The following is an 18,522-nucleotide window of genomic DNA, read 5'->3' as shown; positions in this document are numbered from 1 at the left end:
CACTATACACTAAACCTGTGACTGATAAAACTGTGTGGATACATGATACACTAAACCTGTGACTGATAAAACTGTGTCGATACACTATACACTAAACCTGTGACTGATAAAACTGTGGATACACTATTCACTAAACCTGTGACGGATAAAACTGTGTGGATACACTATACACTAAACCTGTGACTGATAAAACTGTGGATATACTATACACTAAACCTGTTACTGATAAAACTGTGGATACACTATACACTAAACCTGTTACTGATAAAACTGTGTGGATACATGATACACTAAACCTGTACTGATAAAACTGTGGATACACTTTACACTAAACATGTGACTGATAAAACTGTGGATATACTATACACTAAACCTGTGACTGATAAAACTGTGGATATACTATACACTAAACCTGTACTGATAAAACTGTGGATATACTATACACTAAACCTGTGACTGATAAAACTGTGGATACACTATATACACTAAACCTGTGACTGATAAAACTGTGTGGATCGATATACTATACAATATAAACCAGTGACTGATAAAACTGTGGATACCCTATACACTAAACCTGTGACTGATAAAACTATGTGGATACACTATACACTAAACCTGTTACTGATAAAACTGTGGATACACTATACACTAAACCTGTGACTGATAAAACTGTGCGGATACATGATACACTAAACCTGTGATTGATAAAACTGTGGATACACTATACACTAAACCTGTGACTGATAAAACTGTGGATATACTATATACACTAAACCTGTGACTGATAAAACTAGGATACACTATACACTAAACCTGTGACTGATAAAACTGTGGATACACTATATACACTAAACCAGTGACTGATAAAACTGTGGATACACTTTACACTAAATCTGTGACTGATAAAACTGTGGATACATGATACACTAAACCTGTGACTGATAAAACTGTGGATACAGTACTATACACTAAACCTGTAACCGTTAAAACTGTGTGGATACACTATACACTAAACCTGTGACTGATAAAACTGTGTGGATACACTATACACTAAACCTGTGACTGATAAAACTGTGGATACACTATACACTATATATGTAACTGATAAAACTGTGGATACACTATACACTAAACCTGTGACTGATAAAACTGTGGATACACTATACACTAAACCTGTGACTGATAAAACTGTGGATACACTATACACTAAACCTGTGACTGATAAAACTAGGATACACTATACACTAAACCTGTGACTGATAAAACTGTGTGGATATACTATACGCTAAATCTGTGACTGATAAAACTGTGTGGATACACTATACACTAAACCTGTGACTGATAAAACTGTGTGGATACACTATACACTAAACCTGTGACTGATAAAACTGTGTGGATACACTATACACTAAACCTGTGACTGATAAAACTGTGTGGATACACTATACACTAAACCTGTGACTGATAAAACTGTGTGGATACACTATACACTAAACCTGTGACTGATAAAACTGTGTGGATACACTATACACTAAACCTGTGACTGATAAAACTGTGTGGATACACTATACACTAAACCTGTGACTGATAAAACTGTGTGGATACACTATACACTAAACCTGTGACTGATAAAACTGTGTGGATACACTATACACTAAACCTGTGACTGAAAAAACTGTGTCGATATACTATACACTAAACCTTTAGGTGATGAATATAAAACTGTGGATACACTATACACTAAACCTGTGACGGATAAAACTGTGGATACACTATACACTAAACCTGTGACTGATAAAACTGTGTGGATACACTATACACTAAACCTGTGACTGAAAAAACTGTGTCGATATACTATACACTAAACCTTTAGGTGATGAATATAAAACTGTGGATACACTATACACTAAACCTGTGACGGATAAAACTGTGGATACACTATACACTAAACCTGTGACTGATAAAACTGTGGATACACTATACACTAGACCTGTGACTGATAAAACTGTGTGGATACATGATACACTAAACCTGTGACTGATAAAACTGTGTGGATACACTATACACTAAACCTGTGACTGATAAAACTGTGTGGATACACTATACACTAAACCTGTGACTGATAAAACTGTGTGGATACACTATACACTAAACCTGTGACTGATAAAACTGTGTGGATACACTATACACTAAACCTTTGACGGATAAAACTGTGTGGATACACTATACACTAAACCTGTGACTGATAAAACTGTGTGGATACATGATACACTAAACCTGTGACTGATAAAACTGTGTGGATCGATATACTATACACTAAACCTGTGACTGATAAAACTATGGATATACTATACACTAAACCTGTGACTGATAAAACTGTGGATACACTATACACTAAACCTGTGACTGATAAAACTGTGGATATACTATACACCAAACCTGTGACTGATAAAAATGTGTGGATATACTATACACTAAACCTGTGACTGATAAAACTGTGGATACACTATACACTAAACCTGTGACGGATAAAACTGTGTGGATACACTATACACTAAACCTGTGACTGATAAAACTGTGTGGATATACTATACACTAAACCTGTGACTGATAAAACTGTAGATACACTATACACTAAACCTGTGACTGATAAAACTGTGAGGACATACTATACACTAAACCTGTGACTGATAAAACTGTGTGGATACACTATACACTAAACCTGTGACTGATAAAACTGTAGATACACCACTAAACCTGTGACTGATAAAACTATGGATACACTAGTACTATACACTAAGATATATATATGTGGATATTACTCTTTTTAAGTGAGTCACAACAACCAAACTGGACATATGACTAAACATGTCACAGACTGATTAACTTTGTGGACATTTGACTTAATATGTCACAGACTAATTAACTCATTTGACTTAATATGTCACAGACTAATTAACTTTGTGGTCATGTGACTTAATACGTCACAGACTAATTAACTTTGTGGACATTTGACTTAATATGTCACAGACTAATTAACTCATTTGACTTAATATGTCACAGAATAATTAACTTTGTGGTCATGTGACTTAATACGTCACAGACTAATTAACTTTGTGGACATGTGACTTAATATATCACAGACTAATTAAGTTTGTGGACATGCGACTAAATATGTCACAGACTAATTAACTTTGTGGACATGTGACTTAATATGTCACAGACTAATTAAGTGTGTGGACATGTCACTAAATGTCTGACTGTAAACTGAAAAAATTCTTGATGAGTAGAGCACAAGAGTGTGTTATACAGTGTTGACAAGTTTATAATTCAGCAGTTATATTCAGACTCTTCATCTATTGACAGGATTAGGAGAAGAGGATGATGATGTTGAAGGAGAGATGGAACCAGTCCTTGAGGACGAGAATGTTGAAGAAGAACCTGGTAAGTAACTGCATCCAATTACAACATTATAGGGATTTTCATAAAAAACATATGAACATATGAGGTGGTGTGACCAGTACATGTCTTAACTGTCTGGTACAGGTAGTGGGGCCAGTACATATATTAACCGTCTGGTACAGGTGGTGTGACCAGTACATGTCTTAACTGTCTGGTACAGGTGGTGGGGCCAGTACATGTCTTAACTGTCTGGTACAGGTGGTGTGACCAGTACATGTCTTAACTGTCTGGTACAGGTGATGGGGACAGTACATATATTAACCGTCTGGTACAGATGGTGTGGCCTGTACATGTCTTAACTGTCTGGTGCAGGTGGTGTGGCCTGTACATGTCTTAACTGTCTGGTACAGGTGGTGGGGCCTGTACATGTCTTAACTGTCAGGTACAGATGGTGTGGCCTGTACATGTCTTAACTGTCAGGTACAGGTGGTGTGGCCTGTACATGTCTTAACTGTCAGGTACAGATGGTGTGGCCTGTACATGTCTTAACTGTCTGGTACAGGTAGTGGGGCCAGTACATGTCTTAACTGTCTGGTACAGGTGGTGGGGCCTGTACATGTCTTAACTGTCTGGTACAGGTGGTGGGGACAGTACATATATTAACTGTCTGGTACAGGTGGTGGGGCCTGTACAGGTCTTAACTGTCTGGTACAGGTGGTGGGACCAGTACATGTCTTAACTGTCTGGTACAGGTGGTGGGGCCTGTACATGTCTTAACTGTCTGGTACAGGTGGTGTGGCCAGTACATGTCTTTACTGTCTGGTACAGGTGGTGGGGCCAGTACATGTCTTAACTGTCTGGTACTGGTGGTGGGGCCAGTACATGTCTTAACTGTCTGGTACAGGTGGTGTGGCCAGTACATGTCTTAACTGTCTGGTACAGGTGGTGGGGCCTGTACAGGTCTTAACTGTCTGGTACAGGTGGTGGGGTCTGTACAGGTCTTAACTGTCTGGTACAGGTGGTGGGGTCTGTACATGTCTTAACTGTCTGGTACAGGTGGTGTGGCCAGTACATGTCTTAACTGTCTGGTACAGGTGGTGGGGCCTGTACAGGTCTTAACTGTCTGGTACAGGTGGTGGGGTCTGTACATGTCTGAACTGTCTGGTACAGGTGGTGGGGCCAGTACATGTCTTAACTGTCTGGTACAGGTGGTGTGACCAGTACATGTCTTAACTGTCTGGTACAGGTGGTGTGACCAGTACATGTCTGAACTGTCTGATACAGGTGGTGTGAGCAGTATATGTGTCTTAACTGTCTGGTACAGGTGGTGGGGCCAGTACATGTCTTAACTGTCTGGTACAGGTGGTGTGACCAGTACATGTCTTAACTGTCTGGTACAGGTGGTGTGGCCTGTACTTGTCTTAACTGTCTGGTACAGGTGATGGGGACAGTACATGTCTTAACTGTCTGGTACACGTGGTGGGGCCTGTACATGTCTTAATTGTCTGGTACAGGTGGTGGGGCCAGTACATGTCTTAACTGTCTGGTACAGGTGGTGTGACCAGTACATGTCTTGACTGTCTGGTACAGGTGGTGGGGCCAGTACAGTATATGTCTTAACTGTCTGGTACAGGTAGTGGGGGCCAGTACATGTCTTAACTGTCTGGTACAGGTGGTGGGGCCTGTACATGTCTTAACTGTCTGGTACATGTGGTGGGGCCAGTACATGTCTTAACTGTCTGGTACAGGTGATGGAGCTAGTACAGTACATGTCTTATCTGTCTGGTACAGGTGGTGGGGCCTGTACATGTCTTAACTGTCTGGTACAGGTGGTGGGGTCTGTACATGTCTTAACTGTCTGGTACAGGTGGTGGAGCTAGTACAGTACATGTCTTATCTGTCTGGTACAGGTGGTGGGGCCTGTACATGTCTTAACTGTCTGGTACAGGTGGTGGGGCCTGTACATGTCTTAACTGTCTGGTACAGGTGGTTGAGCTAGTACAGTACATGTCTTATCTGTCTGGTACAGGTGGTGGAGCTAGAACAGTACATGTCTTACCTGTCTGGTACAGGTGGTGGGGCCAGTACAGTATATGTCTTAACTGTCTGGTACAGGTGGTGGGGCCAGTACAGTACATGTCTTACCTGTCTGGTACAGGTGGTGTGGCCTGAGTACATGTCTTAACTGTCTGGTACAGGTACCGGTGGTGTGACCAGTACATGTCTTTACTGAGTTCATGATAATATGTAGGTTCAGCTCGTTTTCAAATGATTAAGAAGTCTATAGAGAGCCAATTAAAGTCATTTGATGGTGAGCACCGGGGTACCAATGCAAGATCCTTCTGGGATCTCTTGTAATTGAAGAAGTCACAGGTCTGGAAATTCTACTAGGAGGAAGGTATTTGAGGGTCACCAATAAAATTCAATTGACAATGGTGATCTGTTGTTTATTGCAATAAAGAACATGCAATACTTTTTTGAACAGAAAACAAGTTTTCATTGAATGTGCCTTTATTTAAAAACAATCTTTGATCAAAGGTTACTTTTAGTGTTTACTGTTAAGAAAAACACAACACTGACTGAACAGATGTCTCAGATGGTGTACAGTTTGTTCAATAAGCAACGATACCTACACTGATTTTGGCTGAAGGAAAGATACTGAAACAATTAATGATGTACGGAAACAAGTAAAAAAGTACCAAAGCTACTTAGATGAAGTACTGAAACATCTTTTTCAATTATTGAAATGATCAGAATTCAAAACCTAGTATAAGTATTGGCTAGGAAGATGATTGTAAGGAAGAAGACGGAAAGGAAATATCCAAGGCGATGTAATGGATGTAGAGAATTTATTTTACATGTGATGTGAAAATTTAATTTGAAGTTAGTAGGAAGTATTGTTTTTCCCCAGTTGTTAAATTACAATGCAATCAAGGTAAAGGTTCACAACCAAAGTTGGGTATTGAAAGACTATATATCCAATGGCCAATAATGTGTGGAGGTGAGGGATTAATCCTGGCTGGGTAGTTTTATGAGGTATATGCAGAGTAACTATAATACTAGCTCTGTCTTGTAATGCTCAGTGCCACCAAGAGTATAACTGCCCATTTAACTATCACCCAATGTTACTTGCATGCCAAATAACCAGAAGCAGTATGGCAGAAGTTTTCCGAAAAATAAATTTACTGAACATTGCTTGTCAAGTTTTATTGTTTCTTTAAAACAACTTGCCAATATTTCACTTGTAGTGGCCAAGAGATTGTGTGTGGCAGAAAATGTCGAACCGAGTGACAATGGCCTCAAGTTGAGCCACAACTCTGATGTAGAGGGTGTTGTCAATGGTAACCGTTCAGACTCCGGAGACACAGGAGAGTTCCATTGTGACACGTGCGGGAGTTTATTTGGAAACCTTGAGCAGTTTATGGACCATAGGAACTTTGAGTGTGTTCCAGGTAAGTCCTAAGTGACTGAAAATAAAATTTTTCATTTATGTCATGTTACCCAACTGACACACAAAATGTCGCAACATCAAAAAAAATTTCAATTAATTTTTTTCTTCCAAGTATGTAGTAAATCAAGGATACATTCAAGAATGGTTCTCGATGGGGCAGTTTTACTTACCTACTCAGGGCCCTTGCTGGCCCTAACATGCTAAGATTGACACCAGCTCGGAACAAAATCGTGACTACTGTTCACTTAAACAAGTCTTGATGTGGACGATGTGACATTTTTATTGACCAATTCTTTTCTGCCTACAATTACATCCAGGCAGTGAGAATAGATAGGAATTGTGGAGAAAATATGACTAAAAAACCCTGCATATTTGCATTAGAATATCTTTTGCAGATACTTTGCCATTAAAGCATTTTAGGTCACCTGAGATGTAGTCTCTGTTGCCCTATTGCGAATCAATTTATATTTTCAACTTCTCATTAACCAACAGGCCCAGGGACATGATATTGGGTCTGTAGCATGCTGGGATGACTGGCTATCAAGTTTGTTTAAATGGATGACCTTGGCCTTCATTCAAGGTCACAGGGGTCAATATGCTTAAATCTTTAAACAACTTCTTGATAACCGAGAGGCCAAGAGACCCGATATTAGGTTTGTAGCATGCTGGTATGAAGGCTACCAAGTTTGTTCAAATGGATGACATTGACCTTTATTCAAGGTTATAGGGGTCAAATATGCTTAAATCTTTAATCAACGTCTTCTTGATAACCAAGAGGCCCAAAGACCTGATATAGGATTTGTAGCATGCTAGGATGAAGGGCTACCAATTTGTTCAAATGTAAATTCAAGGTCACAGATGTTGAATATGCTAAAACCTTTCGATTAATTTCTCAATAACCAAGAATGTCAGAAACCTGATTATGGCCCTGTAGCATACTGGGATGAAAGGGTACAAAGTTTGTTTAAGTGAATGACCTTGGCCTCATTCAAAGTCACGGGATTAAATATGCTAAAATCAAAGACTTTAACATCTTAGGTGACTGTTAAGGCCCATGGGCCTCTTGCTGAGCACATTTTTTTTTATTAAAATGATAACCTTTTAAAGCAGGTTCATCTTACTTATACTACGTGTATCATTAATCAAGAGACATATACACCTGTACATTATAACTAGTGCTTGTATTACCTGTACATTATAAACAGGTGAATTGTATCACCTGTACATTATAAACAGGTGACTTGTATCACCTGTACATTATAAACAGGTGACTTGTATCACCTGTACATTATAACTAGTGACTTGTAGCACATGTACATTATAAACAGGTGAATTGTATCACCTGTAAATTATAACATAGTGACTTTAATCACTTGTTCATTAGAACCCATTTGATCAATGACATAATGTTATTAGAGATTAGATATTAATATAGACTTCAGTTAGCAATCTGTGGAACAGATGAAAAAATAGGCCCATTAGGCCTCATGCAAACCAGGTGACTTGTATCAAATGTACATTATAAACAGGCTACTTGTATCACCTGTACATTATAACTAGGGACTTGTATCACTTGTACATTATAAACAGGTGACTTATATCACCTGTACATTATAAACAGGTGATTTATATCACCTGTACATTATAACTTAGTGACTTTTATCACTTGTTCATTAGAACTCATTTGATCAATGACATAATGTTACTAGAGATCAATTAGATATTAATATAGACTTCAGTTGGCAATCTGTGGAACAGGTGAACAATACAGGCCCATTAGGCCTCTTGAATGTTAGAATATTAAAAGTCTGAAAAAGGGGTAATGAATATTTTAAAAATCTGCTTGCATAAGTTCAGAGTATGATTGTTGACAGTTTAACCTATTTGAGGTGTTAAAAATAACATGAACTAGAAAAATATTGGTTAGCATTGTGAATTCACTGATTAGTGTTCTGATAATGTATGCACAGCAAAAGGTTGTTTTACTCAAGATATTGAAGAAGTAGGCATCAGCTATGTTAGTCAACAAACTAATGGTATGAAGTAGAACTGTTGTTATGGAGTGGAAGTCTCGGGAGTATGTGTGAACACCTCCAGCTACATGGATGTTGGCTTGTGTCTACTGGCACTTCATGCCAAACTCATCAGTGGTAATTCACCTCACAAGTGTGAAACTTCTCAAGAGCAAAGCAGTGGAAAATCATGTTTAAATGTGGAAAGAGTTTGAAGGATCTCTTTGTCGGCACTCCTGAACCTTGTCTCTGGGGGCAATCTTCATTTGAGGGTTGTGTGTTTCGGGGAACAGCACCCCAGAGGACCTGACACCGCCACCATTTGGAAAGGGTTTATTTGGAGTTTGACAACCTTCAGTAAAAATTTGCAAGCTGTGTTCTACCTTGGGACACCCTATTCTGCTATAAAATGGAGTCAAAAGGAAATAAAATCTGAAGTGAGCGGCGACAGATTTTTGAGTTGGTAATGACAAGTAAAGTTTAATATGCATTTTGTTTCCAGAATTTGATCTTTGTGCAATTTACTGTTAAAATGGAAATGGAGAAGGGGAATTATCAGATGGATTATGGAATGTTTTCAGTCTGGGTTGTGACAGTGGGTCAATGCTATTGAATTAAAGCTCTATTTGGGGCAGGATTTGAAATCCTAGTACACACAGGACGATACAGATTGACGTTATGAATCTGATTGCTTATATTGTTTGATGGCTATTGGGGGAAATTGGCATCTTTAAATTGGCTCAAAAAGGCACAGAGCTCACTTTGACAGCCTTGGTAATGTATGTGGGGTATACAACTATACTTCTATATCTTCTTTCTCTGAAGCAAGATTTTAAGCAGCTACCTGATCTGAAGGTACTACATATTGTTCAAATGAGTTTCCCTTTGTGGTCCATAGTCTGTCAGTCATTCCATCTGTCATGTTTTTTTCTGAGAAGTTATTGGAAAATAAAAAGACTCAATATGCAAGTTTGGTACTTAGAGTTGTGCATGCTCAATTCTAAGATTCCATCCGAGTGAAAAAATGATTGACTGGCCGTCATCTTGAATTATACTAAAGACACTGTCTAGACATGATCCCCATCCTACCTAATACTCATACTATACACAAAAAAGAACACCTGACTATCATAGAAAATTTAAAGTTGTTAAAACTAATTTCTTAGTCAAAGATATCCTGATAGAACTATGGATGATCTGATTGATCTCCAATCCTATATGGTTCAGATTGAGATGATAAGACCATATTAAAAAACAAGTTTTTCAAAAGGAGACATTGAAATGTTGGCATTTACATGATCCTATAATTTGACACGTTAATGTGCTTTTTCAGAAAGGAAACTTGAAATAGAACCTTTGATACCACTAACATTTCTCCAGTATATGGTGGTGCCCAAAATCCCTGTAGGATCTCTTGTTGTGTAGTTTTATGACCAATCTGTGACTGTAAAGGACCCTCATTACGCCATGTTCCATTGATCAACCTTATCACCCATATAAACAGGATGGAATTATGTTTTACCTATTAACTAATAAGTCAGCATCATAAAGCAATGGGGCCGCGGTGGCAGAGTAGTTAAGGTGTCACGACACTTTATCACTAGCCCTCAACCTCTGGGTTGCGAGTTCGAAACCTACGTGGGGCAGTTGCCAGGTACTGACTGTAGACTGATGGTTATTCTCCAGGTACTCCGGCTTTCCTCCACCTCCAAAACCTTGCATGTCCTTAGATGACCCTGGCTGTTAATAGGACGTTAAACAAAACAAACCAAACCAAACCAAATCATAAAGCAGTACTGTGTATTTCAAAACTGAAACAAATAAAAAAAATCATCAGTAGTTTTTCACTCCTACAGATAAATATTGAAATCAATCTGTACTTGATGTGTTATTGCTGAGAATCCTAACAACACAAATCAACTTAATAATACAATTATAGTGGAAGTGACTTGGCCACGCTCACAGGCTCTCAACAGGCCAACCAATTAGTAACACACTTCACCTGATCAGAAGAAGTGTTGTCTCTGCAGGCTATATGCATTCGGCATGTCCTTCATGTTTATGTCACATTTTCTATTTCAGCATTTAAATCTATTAGGATAAAGAGTTCCCACCAAGCTTATTACCTGGAGTGCTACATAAATTTACCTAAAAAATCATAGTTCATGATGCATTTTACTAGATTAACCAAAATCACCTCGGCGAGTATGATGAGCTCATTACAGAGATTGAAGAAAACTAGAAATATTTTTAAATAGTTGATTTCTCATTGAGCAACTTTCATGAACAGCTGTATTAGCTTGTGATAATTTAAGTCATTATATCAGGAGTTGTTTTTTAAAAGCTTGTCAGTATTTTTTATGTCACTTCACCATGTTATTTACTTAAGTAAAAACACTATAGTTTTCTCTTCAAGATTTGAGCCAGGTGAGCAATACAGGTTGATTCAGCCTTATATTTCTGTAGCTCACGTGCACCTTGCCAAAATTGCCAAGTGAGCTTATGCCATGGTGTTTTCAAGTTAATCTTAAATCTAGAATCACGATATTTTTCTATTGACTGGTAAGTTCCTAAGATGACTTACAAAAAAGTTTGTAAAATAAATGACCTTTACCCATAATCAAGGTCACAGTGGTCAACTTTGTTAAATCATTCAACTGGGATATAATGCCCGATGAAGTTTGTAGAAAGAAATGACCTTGCGCCATATTCAAGGTCACAGAAGTCAAATTTTCAAAACACTGATACAACTTCTTCTGATTAGTGAAAAAGCCTAGAACCCAGGCAAACGTATTGCTGGTAACAAGTTCCTTCGATGACACCCGATGAAAGACCTTGCATATATTCAAAATCACAGGGATCAAATTTGTAAAAACGCTAAAATGACTTCAGATTTAAAAACTGAAAGGCGTAGAATCGAGATATGTGGCTGAAAGCTAAGGTTCCTGGGATAATGCCCAATACAACAAAGTTTGCAAAAGGAAATGCCCTTCACACTTAATTAAAGGGTCAAATGTCAGGTTTCAAAATGGCCTAAGAAGCAAATACAATATGTACATGCATGCTATTGCATGGTAGTCTCTGTATTCCTAAGTTTAGATATATCCAAGAATATAGCGCCCTTGTGAGAATGGTATTGTATTAGATGCTTAAAGTCTCCATCAGGCACAATTTTATAAATAGGATAGAAGCACTTAAATATAATACATTTCAAATCAAGGACATTGAAGCTATTTAAAAAGTAATGTCAAAAGAACAATACGATTTTGGGTATATAGGGTATATTGTTGCAAGATTTGTTTAATCACTATCAGTTATGTACATATCATATTTAAATTTAACGTCCTAATTATAATTAACAGCAAAGCTGAATATCAATGCTTAGCACAAAAGGTAAAGTTTTGATCTTTGGGCCGTGGAGGGGTTCATGATAAAACTCTCTATATACGCTAAATAATTTTGGATGGACTGGTAGTATACCTGCTGTTTTAGTATTTTGGTACAGTACCTTCCACTTAATTGGGTAACCCTTAAGATGTATTTAGATTATGGTTCAAATTTTCATATTTCGTTAAAATATTTAATTACCGTATTTGACCTAATAAGGGCGCCTGCCCTAATAAGGGCGCCCCTACCTTTTTTCAAGGACTGAGTGTCAAAGTGGTGTTCAAAAGTAATAATTCATGTGAAATGTTTTGCTACTTTATATGTTCAATTTTCTTCAGCAAATTAAGTAACTGGAACACAAGTTTTCACCACATTTTGTATATTCCTACAGATGACATGTCAGTGCAAAGAGCACCCTAACTTACCATCTTTATTTGAAGATAATGTAAAAGACTTCATTCTTGTTGATAAATAACTTTTGTTCAGAATAGAAAGCTAGTAAAAGACATTGTAAATTCATTATTAGGTCAAAGAAAACGATGTCTGATATGATTTGGGAAATCACATGTGTCTATAAATAGAACACAAAAGAGTTCCATTTGAACATAAATGGTGGAACACACGTTCACTGGTCTAAAGATCAGCTGGCATGGTTTACAAGTTAACAGGAATATTCAGGTGATGTTTAAGCTTGATATATGATAATGAATAGATATCTTCGTCTGGAATATTTTTATGACCGAATATTTTACCGTTTCCACAGCCTTGGGTATTCTGCTATAAGGTATAGTCTGTTTCATAAAACTTCAGAATATGTAATCTTAATAAGGGCGCCCCCACTGTCAATTACCCGCACCCTGCGCCCTTATTAGGTCAAATACGGTATTTATCTTTTTTTGTGACAATCTGAGTTCTTTGTTTAGCAATTTAGCTACGTAATTAGTTAATTAGGCAAGTGCATCATCGATTAATTTTGGTTAAATATATAGCCATGGGAACCAACTTTGATGGTTCAAAGCAATACGTATTGGTTAGTGGTCTCTAAGGGTAAACAATTCTTTAGGCTGACCCATATGGGAAATTAACATTTCTGGAAACCTCACCTTTGTTAAAAAAAAATAACCAAGTTCATTTGATTAACTGAAAGGCAGAAGAGCATCTGAGAAGTGAAAACCAGGTGAGCAATGCAGGCCCATTGGGCCTTTTTCTCTTCAGACTATATCCCCAGGTTTGGGAAGCATACAGGAAATCATGATACATGCTATACTTTTAAAGCATTTTTTTTTATTTAAGGCCAGGCTACCTGTCCTATAGTTACCTAATTGCCTTATTTGACTGTGCATGCTGTTGCTAGGTTAGTATGAGATGATTTCTCAATGGACAATTACAACTACCCATGATTGAAATCTGCAATCAATGGACTTAAACATTGTAGCTACCAAGAGGAAAATAATCTTAAGTTCACCGCAATCATAACATATCTATAGCATGCTTTTTAGTCTTGATGTACATGGAGCTGTTCTATGGAGAGTTAAGAATATTTATGATAATTCATGATGGTGATATTACACTACAGCAGGTCTGGTTATATGGTGGTACCATGTTATCAGGCCACGAGTTCACGATGGTGTTATTACACTACAGCAGGTCTGGTTATATGGTGGTACCATGTTATCAGGCCACGCGTTCATGATGGTGTTATTACACTACAACAGGTCTGGTTATATGGTGGTACCATGTAATCAGACCATGAGTTCATGATGGTGTTATTACACTACAGCAGGTCTGGTTATATGGTGGTACCATGTTATCAGGCCACGAGTTCACGATGGTGTTATTACACTACAACAGGTCTGGTTATATGGTGGTACCATGTTATCAGGCCACGAGTTAATGATGGTGTTATTACACTACAGCAGGTCTAGTTATATGGTGGTACCATGTAATCAGACCATGAGTTCATGATGGTGTTATTACACTACAGCAGGTCTGGTTATATGGTGGTACCATGTTATCAGGCCACGAGTTCACGATGGTGTTATTACACTACAACAGGTCTGGTTATATGGTGGTACCATGTTATCAGGCCACGAGTTAATGATGGTGTTATTACACTACAGCAGGTCTAGTTATATGGTGGTACCATGTTATCAGACCATGAGTTCATGATGGTGTTATTACACTACAGCAGGTCTGGTTATATGGTGGTACCATGTTATCAGGCCACGAGTTAATGATGGTGTTATTACACTACAGCAGGTCTAGTTATATGGTGGTACCATGTTATCAGTCCACGAGTTCATGATGGTGTTATTACACTACAGCAGGTCTGGTAAAAAGGTGGAACCATATTATCAGACCATGAGTTCATGATTGTGTTATTACACCACAGCAGGTCTGATTATATATGGTAGTACCATGTTATCAGGCCACGAGTTCATGATGGTGTTATTACACTACAGCAGGTCTGGTAAAAAGGTGGAACCATATTATCAGACCATGAGTTCATGATTGTGTTATTACACCACAGCAGGTCTGATTATATATGGTAGTACCATGTTATCAGGCAACAGGTTCATGGTGGTGTTATTACACTACAGCAGGTCAGGTTATATGGTGGTACCATGTTATCAGACCATGAGTTCATGATGGTGTTATTACACTACAGCAGGTCAGGTTATATGGTGGTACCATGTTATCAGACCATGAGTTCATGATGGTGTTATTACACTACAGCAGGTCAGGTTATATGGTGGTACCATGTTATCAGGCCACGAGTTCATGGTGGTGTTATTACACTACAGCAGGTCAGGTTATATGGTGGTACCATGTTATCAGACCATGAGTTCATGATGGTGATATTACACTACAGGTCTGGTTATATGGTGGTACCATGTTATCAGTCCACACATTCATGATGGTGTTATTACACTACAGCAGGTCAGGTTATATATGGTGGTACCATGTTATCAGTCCACACATTCATGATGGTGTTATTACACTACAGCAGGTCTAGTTATATGGTGGTACCATGTTATCAGTCCACACGTTCATGATGGTGTTATTACACTACAGCAGGTCTAGTTATATGGTGGTACCATGTTATCAGGCCACGAGTTCACGATGGTGTTATTACACTACAACAGGTCTGGTTATATGGTGGTACCATGTTATCAGGCCACGAGTTCACGATGGTGTTATTACACTACAACAGGTCAGGTTATTATACACTGTTTAACAGTATGAGTACTTTGATGGTGTTATTATACACTGTATAACAGTATGAGTACTTTGATGGTGTTATTATACACTGTATAACAGTACGAGTACTTTGATGGTATTATAACACTGTATAACAGTATGAGTATACTTGGATGGTGTTATTATACACTGTATAACAGTATGAGTACTTTGATGGTTTTATTATACACTGTATAACAGTATGGGTACTTTGATGGTGTTATTATACAATGTATAACAGTATGAGTACTTTGATGGTGTTATTATACACTGTATAACAGTATGAGTATACTAGCTTGGATGGTGTTATTACACACTGTATAACAGTATGAGTACTTTGGTGTTATTATATACTGTATAACAGTATGAGTATACTAGCTTGGATGGTGTTATTACACACTGTATAACAGTATGAGTATACTTGGATGGTGTTATTATATACTGTATAACAGTATGAGTATACTAGCTTGGATGGTGTTATTACACACTGTATAACAGTATGAGTATACTTGGATGGTGTTATTACACACTGTATAACAGTATGAGTATACTTGGATGGTGTTATTATACACTGTATAACAGTATGAGTATACTTTGATGGTGTTATTATACACTGTATAACAGTATGAGTACTTGGATGGTGTTATTATATACTGTATAACAGTATAAGTACTTTGATGGTATTATTATACAATGTATAACAGTATGAGTACTTTGATAGTGTTATTATACACTGTATAACAGTATGAGTACTTTGATGGTGTTATCATACAGTGTATAACAGTATGAGTACTTTGATGGTGTTATTATACAATGTATAACAGTATGAGTACTTGGATGGTGTTATTATACACTGTATAACAGTATAAGTACTTTGATGGTATTATTATACAATGTATAACAGTATGAGTACTTTGATGGTGTTATTATACACTGTATAACAGTATGAGTACTTTGATGGTGTTATTATACACTGTATAACAGTATGAGTATACTTTGATGGTGTTATTATACACTGTATAACAGTACGAGTACTTTGATGGTGTTATTATACACTGTATAACAGTATGAGTACTTGGATGGTGTTATTATACACTGTATAACAGTATGAGTACTTTGATGGTGTTATTATACACTGTATAACAGTATGAGTACTTTGATGGTGTTATTATACACTGTATAACAGTATGAGTACCTTGATGGTGTTATTATACACTGTATAACAGTATGAGTACTTTGATGGTGTTATTATACACTGTATAACAGTATGAGTACTTGGATGGTGTTATTATACACTGTATAACAGTATGAGTACTTTGATGGTATTATAACACTGTATAACAGTATGAGTATACTTGGATGGTGTTATTATACACTGTATAACAGTATGAGTACTTTGATGGTGTTATTATACACTGTATAACAGTATGAGTATACTAGCTTGGATGATGTTATTATATACTGTATAACAGTATGAGTACCTGATGGTGTTATTATACACTGTATAACAGTATGAGTATACTTGGATGGTGTTATTATACACTGTATAACAGTATGAGTATACTTTGATGGTGTTATTATACACTGTATAACAGTATGAGTACTTGGATGGTGTTATTATATACTTTATAACAGTATAAGTACTTTGATGGTATTATTATACAATGTATAACAGTATGAGTACTTTGATAGTGTTATTATACACTGTATAACAGTATGAGTACTTTGATGGTGTTATTATACATTGTATAACAGTATGAGTACTTTGATGGTGTTATTATATATACACTGTATAACAGTATAAGTACTTTGATGGTATTATTATACAATGTATAACAGTATGAGTACTTTGATGGTGTTATTATACACTGTATAACAGTACGAGTACTTTGATGGTGTTATTATACACTGTATAACAGTACGAGTACTTTGATGGTGTTATTATACACTGTATAACAGTATGAGTACTTTGATGGTGTTATTATACACTGTATAACAGTATGAGTATACTAGCTTGGATGGTGTTATTACACACTGTATAACAGTATGAGTATACTTGGATGGTGTTATTATACAATGTATAACAGTATGAGTACTTGGATGGTGTTATTATACACTGTATAACAGTATAAGTACTTTGATGGTATTATTATACAATGTATAACAGTATGAGTACTTTGATGGTGTTATTATACACTGTATAACAGTATGAGTACTTTGATGGTGTTATTATACACTGTATAACAGTATGAGTATACTTTGATGGTGTTATTATACACTGTATAACAGTACGAGTACTTTGATGGTGTTATTATACACTGTATAACAGTATGAGTACTTGGATGGTGTTATTATACACTGTATAACAGTATGAGTACTTTGATGGTGTTATTATACACTGTATAACAGTATGAGTACTTTGATGGTGTTATTATACACTGTATAACAGTATGAGTACCTTGATGGTGTTATTATACACTGTATAACAGTATGAGTACTTTGATGGTGTTATTATACACTGTATAACAGTATGAGTACTTGGATGGTGTTATTATACACTGTATAACAGTATGAGTACTTTGATGGTATTATAACACTGTATAACAGTATGAGTATACTTGGATGGTGTTATTATACACTGTATAACAGTATGAGTACTTTGATGGTGTTATTATACACTGTATAACAGTATGAGTATACTAGCTTGGATGATGTTATTATATACTGTATAACAGTATGAGTACCTGATGGTGTTATTATACACTGTATAACAGTATGAGTATACTTGGATGGTGTTATTATACACTGTATAACAGTATGAGTATACTTTGATGGTGTTATTATACACTGTATAACAGTATGAGTACTTGGATGGTGTTATTATATACTTTATAACAGTATAAGTACTTTGATGGTATTATTATACAATGTATAACAGTATGAGTACTTTGATAGTGTTATTATACACTGTATAACAGTATGAGTACTTTGATGGTGTTATTATACATTGTATAACAGTATGAGTAC

The 18,522-nt window shown here is 36.8% G+C and overlaps 1 protein-coding gene across 1 annotated transcript in view; it reads left to right on the top strand.

The window, feature by feature from the left end:
* Nucleotides 1–18,522, top strand: part of LOC117338089 (zinc finger protein 423-like) — a 71,418-nt gene that overhangs the window by 17,419 nt on the left and 35,477 nt on the right. Inside the window, exons 2-3 of the mRNA XM_033899285.1 lie at nt 3,370–3,447; nt 6,654–6,857. Of these exons, the coding sequence (XP_033755176.1) occupies nt 3,370–3,447; nt 6,654–6,857 (282 nt within the window). The remainder of the gene's footprint in view (nt 1–3,369; nt 3,448–6,653; nt 6,858–18,522) is intronic.

Source organism: Pecten maximus, chromosome 11 (genome assembly GCF_902652985.1).
Source record: "Pecten maximus chromosome 11, xPecMax1.1, whole genome shotgun sequence".
Classification (NCBI taxonomy): domain Eukaryota; kingdom Metazoa; phylum Mollusca; class Bivalvia; order Pectinida; family Pectinidae; genus Pecten; species Pecten maximus.
Note: the sequence above shows the minus strand (reverse complement) of the source record. Positions and strands in the feature narration are given on the sequence as shown.